The sequence below is a fragment of the Cydia splendana genome, chromosome 6 (assembly GCF_910591565.1).
Source record: "Cydia splendana chromosome 6, ilCydSple1.2, whole genome shotgun sequence".
Classification (NCBI taxonomy): Eukaryota; Metazoa; Arthropoda; class Insecta; order Lepidoptera; family Tortricidae; genus Cydia; species Cydia splendana.
Window position 1 is genome coordinate 13,665,339 of NC_085965.1, and position 12,308 is coordinate 13,677,646.

The following is a 12,308-nucleotide window of genomic DNA, read 5'->3' on the forward strand; positions in this document are numbered from 1 at the left end:
TATTTCTGTTGCCGCTATAAGAACAAATACTAAAAAGTACGGAACCCCTCGGTGGGCCAGTCCAACTCGTACCCTCGCCCGGGTTTTTTTTTATACTAGATACCTCAACTCAAAGTAGCTCAGGCTTCAGACTCTGTTATATGCAAATTTAGACTATTAGATACTTACAAATTATAATATCTTAAAAACGCATTTGATCACAGTAATTGCTTTTTGCGTTGGCATGGGAGCGATGAAAGAAAAACTTCATAATATAAATAGACAATATTATTGTATAAATTTTTGTATACATATCAATATGTTAATCAAATTAACTAATTACACTGACTAGATATAATTTAACTAAACCTTTTGGCAGTTGTTGGCTTCGTTTCTCAACTTCCAGAATCTTGTGAACAACCTGTAAAATAACGCACCAAAGTCATTTTTTATTGGGCAGGTAGGTAAGCCTTGAGTGGGATTATAAAGGTTCTAGTCTACGTCAATTTACTGTCCATTTTAGGACAAGTAGGTCTCCCAATAAAACTGCTTAGTACCTCAAACTCAAGTACATATATTATTTATTACACCTTAATAGGGAAACACAACGCTTAAAATAATATTCATGTCACTGATCATGATAATGGGCTTGATTTTAATACAGATCGCGGCGCATGTCATATTCAATGACATTTTCATTATATTTGCTTGTAAATGGTAATTTTTATAGGTATCACACAGGAGTACAGGGAGCAATTAGCTGATATTAATTACCTACTCCCATTTTTTAAAATTATCTTAAGTACGAAATTATGCGATACAGGAAAGTTACCGCAGTAGAATATAGATAAATAATAATTACCATTATAATTACCATGATCGGGGCAGTAATGGCGGCGGCGTCGGCGCCGTCGCTGCACGTCGCACGCGTCTACGCATGTCTCTTCTGTTAACAAAACAATGGATTATTAATACTAATAATAATAATAATAATTAGTAGGTAGATAAAAACACTTTAAAAGGAAAATTCTGTTAGTATCTTAGTCATAGAATTGTCAGCTTACAATTCACGGTCAATAATACAATACATATTATTAGCTGTTCGCCTCAATCACTCCCTCATACCTACTTATTATTAAAGCAAGTTGGGTTTAGCCAGCCATATGGGCCGTATAACATCACAACTACAGTCGAAAGTTTTAATTTATGACCCATTTTGTACCTTGTCACAGTGACAATGGTATGAGGTCTCTAGCGATTTTCGAGGTACGAAATGGGCCATAAATTAATACTTTCGACCGTAGCAAGACAAATTAGCACCAACAAAACAAAAAAGTGTCGTACCGTCGCAGCACGGAGGGCGCGCGGGCGGCGCGGCGTCGTCATCGTGGCGGGCCAGCGCTCGCAGCTGCAGCGTGTATGCGCGCGAGTCGCTCGCCGCGGGGCCCGCGAACGTTGCGTACGGACTTATCTCGTACACATCTGTTTCATAAACAATAAGTAATGACTGACCTATTTCTAAATTGGCAGCATTGGAAGCTTGACTAGGTAGGTACTTATTTTGTTTATTGATTCAGAAAGATTGTGAAATTTGTGTTATTTACCTACTTATTAACATTTTAGATGATTATTTAATTTCAAATAACGTTTATTCTACAGTTTAAGTGACGGCATTTGTCAGAATCAGAATAAAGGGAGCAAACCAAAAAGTCCGGCTCCAGACCAGCGCCGCCCCAATTCATCTGTTCGCCATCAACTAGAGGCGACAACCATACTTGGTACGTAACGGAAGCGACTAACACCTCGAAGATACGGTGTGGGTACGGCTGGGTTTGGGTGACATCGTGCACGCGGCTAAATGACAGCGCGCCAATGAATACTGAGATTACTGAGCGAGTCGGGTTGAAGCGGTACCGGTCCGGTGCCGAGCTTTTAAGTGTGCTACAGCAGCCTTTAAGCGTCAATCTTTACCTACTGGCTCATATAATTTGAAAAAGGATTTTTAAAACCACCGCAAAGCACTAAGCAAAACGTGTAAATAAAGTCTGATAAGGTCAATTTTAAACAATTATTTCGAAACGATTCTGCTACGGTAATTCATTAAGCATTTAATCGCATGAAACGCTTTCGTAGAACTGTCCCGTTCACTGCCGGTTTATCTTCGCTGCGCCGACTACAATTTAATGTACAATAGTTAATTATGCTGCAACTATTAATTGCTTTTGGAGATGTTGTTTTCTGGCTTTGCTTGTAATGGTGAATGAATATTTGCGCACATCGCGTAGCATAATGTGTTCGTTACAGGGATCGGATACCGGTATTTTTTGTATGGGAACGAAAACGATATTTTTTCGTTCTTTGTTATTTATTTCATTTCTAATTGAGCAATCTAATAATACGAAGTCGTTACCTTAACACAACTGAGCCCTACATTTGGAGTATAAAATAATTCGAAATCTATGGTTCCCTAGTAGCATTTTCGTTGGGGCCTACGGTGCCAACGGTAGGGAAAACGTTGGGATGAGGTTCGTTCCGTAGCCAACATTAATTTTGTATTGGCCCACCATCGCATTTACCAACATTCGCTGTGGCACAGATGCCCAACAATGGGCCTTTGTGTATTTTGGTACCGTTGGCTAAACAACGATAATATTCGTTGGCCCAATGATGACATATATCGCATTTACCAACATTGGCAGTGGCAGTGATGCCCAACAATGGGCCTTTGTGTATTTTGCTACCGTTCGCTAAACAACGATAACATTCGTTGGCCCAATGGTGACGAATACCGCATTTACCAACATTGGCTGTGGCACGGATGCCCAACAATGGGCCTTTGTGTATTTTGGTAACGTTGGCTAGTCAAGGATATCATCCGATGGCCCAATGATGACAAATATCGCATTTACCAACATTGGCTGTGGCGCTGATACCCAACAATGGGCCTTTGTTTATTTTGGTAACGTTGGCTAATCGACGACATCATCCGATGGCCCAATGACGACAAATATCGCATTTACCAACATTGGCTGTAGCATTGATGCCCAACAATGGGCCTTTGTGTATTTTGGTAACGTTGGCTAGTCAAGGATATCATCCGATGGCCCAATTATGACAAAAATCGCATTTACCAACATTGGCTGTGGCACTGATGCCCAACAATGGGCCTTTGTTTATTTTGGTAACGTTGGCTAATCAACGATATCATCCGATGGCCCAATGACGACAAATATCACATTTACCAACATTGGCTGTAGCATTGATGCCCAACAACGGGCCTTTGTTTATTTTGGTAACGTTGGCTAATCAACGATATCATCCGATGGCCCAATGACGACAAATATCGCATTTACCAACATTGACTGTAGCATTGATGCCCAACAATGGGCCTTTGTGTATTTTGGTAACGTTGGCTAATCAACGATATCATCCGATGGCCCAATGATGACAAATATCGCATTTACCAACATTGATTGATTGATTGATGCCAAACAATGGGCCTTTGTTTATTTTGGTAACGTTGGCTAATCAACGATATCATACGATGGCCCAATGACGACAAATATCGCATTTACCAACATTGGCTGTAGTATTGAGGCCCAACAATGGGCCTTTGTGTATTTTGCTACCGTTCGGCAAACAACGATAACATTCGTTGGCCCAATGCTGACGAATACCGCATTTACCAACATTGGCTGTGGCACGGATGCCCAACAATGGGCCTTTGTGTATTTTGGTAACGTTGGCTAGTCAAAGATATCATCCGATGGCCCAATGATGACAAATATCGTATTTACCAACATTGGCTGTGGCACTGACGCCTAACAATGGGCCTTTGTGTATTTTGGTACCGGTGGCTAAACAACGATAACATTCGTTGGCCCAGTGAGCACAAATATCGCATTTACCAACATTGGCTGTGGTACTGATGCCCAACAATACCAGATGAGTTTGCTGGTGGCGTCACTAGATGGCGTTACTGTCTCCAAACATCGAAGTTATAGTTATTTTCTCGATTATTCCGGATATAATCATAATATTTTTTTAAAGTAACTTATAAATCTAATAGCTATAACTATAAAATTTATACATAAATTTTAAAAATTGTATTTTACCAACATTTTCTCAATTTAAATCTCAAAAAACATAAATCTCGCTTACGAAGTTTCGAAGTGCGGTTAGTATATATACAAATTAGAGTGTATAGTAAGTGTACTTGCTTCGGCAGTACATATACTAAAATTGGAACGATACAGAGAAGATTAACAACAACTGCTGCCTAGCCTAGGGCCTTCATGTGGATACAACCAATGCCTACCGTAGTGTAATTGTAATATTTATCAGCAAAGGCCCAACGTCGTATTACACAACCACTTACTTAACGTAGGGTAACTGTAGGACTCGTAAACAAAAGCCCATTACATAATTAGACTGTAGGCACACTATAAATTACACAACTATTTACCTACGGTAGTATTGTAAGAATCCTACACAAGGCCCAACGTTAAAGTTACAATGTTGGCCATTTGTGGGACAAGCTGTGTTGGGCCTTCAACCTGGTGCACGACTACCTACCGACCTACCTGACTTGCCGTTGGGTAATTGTTGAATTTGCAAACAGAACTAAACAGAAACACAACGAAAAAATTGCCCTTTTTTATTTTTTTTGCAGTTGGCCCTACAGCAAGCCATACGGCCAAATGTAACAATTAACCAACCATCAAACAAATGTGTATAGGCCCAACCACGGCCCAACCAAAACCACCACCGTTGAATAATTGTATGATTTATTTAAATCGGCCCAACGAAAAAAATACTCTAATGGCCCTCTGTTGGGAATCTTCGGGAGGGCCTTTGTCGAGGGCCCTCCAGCAAATCGTACGGCCAAATGTAACAATTAACCAACCATCTAACAAATGTGTATAGGCCCAACCACGGCCCAACCAAAACCACCACCGTTGAATAATTGTATGATTTATTTAAATAGGCCCAACGAAAAAATTACTCTTATGGCCCTCTGTAGGGAATCTTCGGGAGGGCCTTTGTCGAGGGCCCTCCAGCAAATCGTACGGCCAAATATAACGGTTGCCCAACTAATACGTAAACAAAGGCCCAACAAAATCCCTACAAGAAAATGCTATTAGGGTTATTTCGAAGTTTTTGCGAAAAACCGGTTCCGATACCTACCTGGTTCGTTAACCTTATTTATTATGTTATTAGATATTGTGATTATACATATGCAATAAAATGTTAATAGGTACTCTTAGAAATCACGAAAAAGACATCCATTATACCTACCTACATACATCGCCGTATGAACAATTTTTTCTCATAGTTGGCTTCATACTAAAAGTTTTTCCCTAAGTGATAATATCACGTCATCACAAAACAAAATAACCCCGTATAATACATTAAAAAAAAATAACACCTTTAGGTCCTGCCACAGATGAAAGTTGCAAATTTGATTGTCTTTAAAAATACCTGTGTCTATAAAAAAACTTGTAACTCGCACAAATATAAGATCTAGTGTGTATATGTTACCAAATAAAAGAGTGATGCATCTACACGAACATTTACAACAACTGAGCTGCCAGCCTAACAATATGGTACGTAAATAACCCCGAGAACAAGGTTGTTAAATGAACTCCCTTGATAAAACCTCAGATTTAGGGACAGTAATTAAAATCAAGGTCTTGTAGCCCTTCATTTGCGAAATAACCCCGTATAGGACTGAGACCCCATTCATAAAGCGAGCATGTTTATAACGCGAACGGGGACAGATCATAATTGATCCCTAGATACAGCATGTAGAAAAAGACGCCGGTTCACAAAGGTACCTACTTGTATAAATAACGCAAGCTATACTTTTTTATTTGTAACCTGTATTGAAATTCATTAGTGGTCGTTTGTTCATAAAACTGACGGACGTGATTTTCTCGTTAACATTAATTAGACTTCATTATATCTAACAACTTAAATTAAAAAAATATATAGAAATGTAATAGATACGGCAGAATCAATGTCAATGGCATTCTCTTAACCATAACATAACCTTAATAAAACATGCAGTCTGGGAAATCATCTAAGAGCTTAGAAAAACAATCAGAAATGAAAGCTAGAAATTTGGTAATAGATGCTATGAGTACTGTACCTACATCGGTGGGGGTCATAGTGGTGGCTAGCAAACAAGATTGATGGTATGCAAATTGTAGAGTTTGTGTTCTAAGTTCATTTTTATCCGACTACGACAATGCCGACAGAACGAGTAAATGATATAATTTTAGCATCATTGAATTTACTTGATTTTAAGAACATCTGTAAAACCATGCTTGATTAATGACCTTAGGAGGGGCGAGTTATTCAAATGTGATTAAGCGTATTGCTTGCTGTGTAAGAAAACAGCATATGAATTTTATGCTACCTAGTGAAGTGTCAAACTAAGAAGAACGTCTATCTCTATCTCTATCATTATTCGAGGGACTGTAGGGAAGCACGGTTGAAGTAGGCGCTGGTGATGATGTAAGTCAGATGAAGGGGGTCTAGTGAAAGGTAATCCAGGCTAACGGGTCAAACGAGGCTTAGGCGCCGAGCGTATGCTAGCTTATTTATTTAACGCTCACACGAACTTCGGCGTTTGCCAAAACTAAATTTACGTTCACGGCTAGATATATAGACACGAGAGCTTAGTGTTGCTGTATTTCACAGACCTAAGTTGAGGTTTAACTTTCGTGAGCGCTTACAAATTGAAATTAGGGACCATATATTTAACAGAAATAACGATTATATAATGAGGATGTATCAACTTTTTTTGTTGTTCTTATGTCCTGTTGTTCAAAGGACAATATTGGCACAATTAGAAGAAATGATGTATCGCATTCTGCTAACATGCTTAGATGGCTCATTAATCTCATTATGGACATTTAAAAAGTTGATTAAATACACGTGGAACGACTACTCAAACAGAAAGCAAAATTTAAATATTGTGTTGACTAGCGGAAAAATCATAACCAAATCTCAGGATTAATGGATGGATGCACCATCCATTAATCCTGAGATTAGTTTAGCGGTTCCACCGTATATGTTTAAAAACAAAAAATATATATAATAGAGGTTTATTTAAGTATGAAATAATCATTTGTTGGTTACGGCCGATACGATATGAAATTTCGTCAATAATTATGTCAGTGGGAAAGCAGAATGTGGACGTCTACATCTCTACCACTCTATGAACGAAAAAGGGCCTAAGGGTTCACCTGGTGGGTCAGGCGGTAATTTCGGCGTTTGGTGCGGGGGCGCTCGGTACGTGCCGCAAGTCGGCTTTTCGGCGCTCGCAGTCACTCGCGGTACGCCGCCGTCACTTCTGTACAGAAACAAATAATATTTACTGGGTTAAGTAAATGCAGAAATGTATGGAGAAGAATGCACTTTTGTCTCAGGCGATACCGCTTGGCAGGATTGTTCCTTAGGTCAAAGTAGTTTATTCAGTTTTGTGTATGTAAATTACACTACTATACCGGGTGTGGCCTGTAACACGAGCAAAGAATTAAAACATATATTGTACTCCTCAAACGGTGACACTTTTGTTCAACAACTTTTAAAAATTATGAAGTATTTAGACTCCCTATTTTTCATACAAAATAAATATTATCTTCAATGGACGCCATCGCCACGCCATATCATTGTGATTGACGTTGCTTGTCACGCCTTAAACATAACAAAATTCGCAATACATTGCGTCTTAGAATAAACTTTAAAGTGTATTAAAAACAAACCACAAGTTATTTTTAAAAGTCGCTGAACAAATGTTGGTCAGTATGAGGAGTACAGCCTACAGTTTAATTTTTTGCTCATGTTACAGGCCACACCCGGTATAATAGTTCTATTACTTAAGAGTATGCACATAATAGTCTGTTTAATAGAAGCACATAAAGTATTAAGTAACTAATTTAGACACACTAATTCAAATCTAATTTTATTTTAACATATGTTCTTCTGTTTATTTATTAATGGGTCTCTTACGTAAATCCTTCCTCACATTCCATTCCTTACTAACAGTTTACCATATTAAGATTAATTTTATTTTATTACTAATATTACTTTATTGAATTCAACTGTCAATGGTAAAAAAGTTTACCTTCATTATTCCATACCCTAAAAGTACCTACATAATATATGTAGAATAAACACACTGCCTGTGTTAAGTTTTCGTTAAACACAAACTTAATTTAAAAAAGCACGAGTTTTAAAAAGGGTAGGTACATATGAAAACTGTTCTTATTTGATAAAGTCGTTTTCTGTGTTCTTTTTATGAAGCTTCGAGACGGGCGAAAAGAATGAATGCAAAACTTTATATTTAATTATTTCTGTTTAACTTTAATTATAAACACACTTTTGTATGTATTTGCTGTTTAATTACATTTAAATAAACAAGTATATGTATAGTTTAGTTTATAAACTTCGATCTTTCATCCTGTACCTATGTAGGAGAAAGGTCGAGTATATTTTTATTTGTTCTTTTTTTTGGTATATGGCCAAATTTTAATCTAAGATCCTTAACTGTATACATATAGGTTTGTATTGTAGGAGATCATATCACCTTACTCCTTTGTAATAAGCCGAAAATGTAAACATATCTTTGACGTCGACTGTACTACAGATTTTGATATAGGTATAAAGCAATTAACTTTACTTTCATTTCAATTGTGATTCATTTCAATAGGAAGGGTTTATTTAAAATATATGTAGCTGTTTTTCACTTTCTATTAACAAATTGCGTTTCAACATACTAATACTAGTTTAACTACTAAGTACTACTAACTAACTATCTAATACTAGTTTCATAAATCGGAAATCTACCGATTACAGTGTAATTAACAGCACACTCGTTAATGTACTTAACTGGTTTACTATGAACAATTTGCTTCTTAATGCTAAGAAAACTAAATGCATTAGATTTTCTTTGCCGAATGTTAAACCAGTCGATACTAAGATACTTATGAATAATGAATACTTACAGACGGTAGATAAAGCACTGTTTCTTGGTTTAACATTGGATAAAAATCTCCAATGGAGTCCTCATATAAGAACACTAGCAAACAAATTAAGTTCGGCCGCTTACGCTTTGAGGAGAATTAGACAATTGACTAATGTTGAAACAGCTCGCCTTGTTTATTATAGTTATTTTCATAGTGTAATGTCATATGGTATTCTGGTTTGGGGCAAAGCAGCTGACATACAGACTATATTTGTCTTACAAAAGGGAGCCATTTGTTCTATATATAATTTAAGGGTGCGTGAATCATTAAGAGAACTTTTTAAAGAAGTTAATATTTTAACTGTAGCTTCCCAATACATATATGATAGTATTATTTATGTTGTTAAGAATCTAGACTCCTTCACTAAGAATTCTGATATCCATAACTATAACACTAGAAATAAAAACAAGCTTGCTATCAGAAAGTTTCGTGTTCGTAAAGTACAGAAGTCATTCGTTGGGCAATGCATTCATTTTTATAACAAGTTACCTGAGGATGCTTTAAGATTACCCTTTCCAGCTCTTAAGAATTACTTAAAAAAGTCATTGATGTTGAAGGCTTATTACAGAGTCGAGGACTACTTGACAGACAAACATGCATGGTCCAAACCAGAAACTGTAATAACGACAAGTAGCAATTAAATGCATTGTATTATGTGTAGAGTTAAAGGTGACTCAGCTCAGGTAAGAAAGCACATCAAATTGTATGAAAGCATCTTATAACAATCAGTCAGATTCATATAATATGTATTCTCATTTCTTTTATTGGTTTTATTTTCTTTTCCTTTTGTAAGAATTTGATATGTTTTCTGAAAGAGCTACGTATTTGTATAAAGTTATGTACTCACTGAGTATAATTGCATGAATTCTATAGAAATTTAAATTGTATTTTTCTTAATTACTCGTAATGCATGTTAATTATAAGATGTAATAATGTTTTGAAAATATGTGTCCCGCCGAGTTTGTTGCCGGTCCCATATTGGGATACCCTCCTCCAATTGAGGGGGGATTTAAATCTTCTCGGGGCAGAGGTGTACGGTTGGAGCCGGTAAAGGTTTATTTGACGTTCATAAGCGCATTGTAATATGCCTACTTGAATAAACTATTTTTATCTTATCTTATCTTAAATGTAGACTCATAGAGCACCATTTAATAATTACCACTAAAGTGTAATTCTATGGAACTTGCTAACTATGCAAACAAACCGCCATATTGAAATTGTCAAAGAATGATGAATTTACTAGTGACTTTTGTTTAGTTAGTTAGCAAGTTCCATAGAATGGCACTTTACGTCCTTATTATTATAAAAAGGCCACATCATTATGTAACTAGTATTAGTATTGAAGACACGTATAGTGTATTTTAAAAACCAAACTCTCTGGTACTTTATAGAGTGTGAAACATAAAAATAAGCAAGTAGAATCTCCTCCGCGTAGTGTTCGCACTCAACCATAAATTATTTGTGATAGCGACTCGTTCCTGTAGCTCGGTTAACTTCGCTATTTTTCCACTAGGGAAAATACATTTTACATCTTACTACCCTTACGTAAGAGAAAACGGATGGGTTTTATATGACGTTGAACCTTGTTGAATGTATTTGATGAGAAAACAAAGCCACATTCGTATTTTTATTTGGAGTCATATTTAGATTTGTATATGTGCATAGTATATTTTTTATCAATTATGCTACTTAATACGTAATTTTCATTGCTATTTTAATGAAACCGGGTTTTAGTAACAAACATCAGACATAACTATATGAGAAATCTACACGTATTTAGTGTCTAGTTAGAAATCGTTTGTCAGTTATATTTCGTATAATTTATTATTTTATTGTATAAAAAACATGTTAATCAGAGACCCAGAATAAGAGAGAATCAGAGAGGTATGAATATTTTATTTATTATTATTTACACGTTATGCCATAAAATTTATTGAAACCAATATGAAATGAGATTAGTAATTTTATTTTTCCTACCGTAAAACGGGGTGAGTAGGTTTCGCGGGGAGAGGTGGGTTGTGAATGGGGACAGAAGGTTTGAGAGGGGGGTGAGAAGGGATTTTAAGGCTACTGCTACAAAAATAATGTATTCCAATTTAAAATGGAGCTATAGTAATACGCATAATAAAAAAAAATCGATCCAACAATCCAAAAATATATAAAATTCCAAAATCACCTTTGTATGAAAACCCCTCTCGCCCCAAATACGAGGCACTACGGGGTGAGGTGGGTTTTCCTCTTTATCGTCAAAGTTATGAAATGGAAGTACCCAAAATAAAATAAAAACTAAAATACAAACGTCCGGAACACTTATTATATACACCATTCAGTTTTCATATGTAAAAATAAAATGTTATCGAGGTTTGAATTTCAGTTTTGACCCTACTCACACCATTTTACGGTACCTAATAAGTAAAACATTATTTATAAACTTACTTAGATATTTTTAAACTTTATCAGCAGACAATACAGGTACAACGGCATAATAAACTAGGCAGTTGCTGCCGCTACGCAATAAATTGCACCAAAGTCAAAGAACCCTCCTTTTCCGAGGAGCAAAATCACATTTTTCTCTCAAGTCGTACATTATCCAAAAATACGGCGGGATCCATAGCGGTGGCGTTATTACTTTAATATTTTCTGCTGGAGGACAGGCGATATTAAAACTCGTGTCATACGTCGTTAGCACGACAGACGTGAAAAGGGTCGATGGGTCTACGCTTAATTGTCGACAAAGAGGCCCCGTGTCAGCAACTCGTTCACAGATCACAGACCTAACGATCCGAGGTAGGTATTTGAATATTTTTTTATGTTTCAGCTCAACCTTAATTGCAGGCGAATGCATTTCAGGATTTGGCTGACTGAAGTCTTGAATTCTATTGCGCGCGGGTCGTAAGAACACTAAGAACGAATAATCTTTTTTTTTAACCAATTTAGCTAGCACCCTAAATGGTGCAACAATCGCGGAGCGTGATGCTACATACATGGTATCGAATAAACAAAAATATAGTTTCCTATTAAAATTACGAACCTTTTCCGTCTCAAAAGAATAGCTAAAATGGTCAATGCAGCCAGCGACAGGGCCGCACAGAGAGCTAATAATAAAGCGAGTTCTCCCGCCGTGGCCGGGAAGGGCGCGTCCACCTCCTCCGCGTAGCCGCCCTCGGCCGGAGTCGTGGTGAACTCGTATACTTCCCGCGTCCAGCCCGCTTCGTTTGACGCGCGAGCTGCCACGCGGTACCTCGATCCAGGCGTCAAACCTAAGATAATAAGCCAGTGTCATATACTAAAAGT

The 12,308-nt window shown here is 37.0% G+C and overlaps 1 protein-coding gene across 2 annotated transcripts in view; it reads right to left on the minus strand.

Moving 5' to 3' along the window:
* Positions 1–252: 252 nt before the first annotated feature.
* Positions 253–12,308, minus strand: part of LOC134791637 (cell adhesion molecule Dscam2-like) — an 89,472-nt gene continuing 77,416 nt past the window's right edge. Inside the window, exons 30-34 of one of the 2 annotated variants that reach the window (XM_063762691.1) lie at positions 12,046–12,274; positions 7,233–7,339; positions 1,324–1,461; positions 854–925; positions 253–400 (exon numbers count right to left, since the gene is read on the minus strand). In XM_063762691.1, coding sequence (XP_063618761.1) covers positions 375–400; positions 854–925; positions 1,324–1,461; positions 7,233–7,339; positions 12,046–12,274 — 572 coding nt within the window. In that variant the 3' untranslated portion in view covers positions 253–374. Of the gene's footprint in view, positions 401–841; positions 926–1,323; positions 1,462–7,232; positions 7,340–12,045; positions 12,275–12,308 lie in introns of both variants that reach the window. The other variant, XM_063762690.1, reaches the window with a different exon arrangement.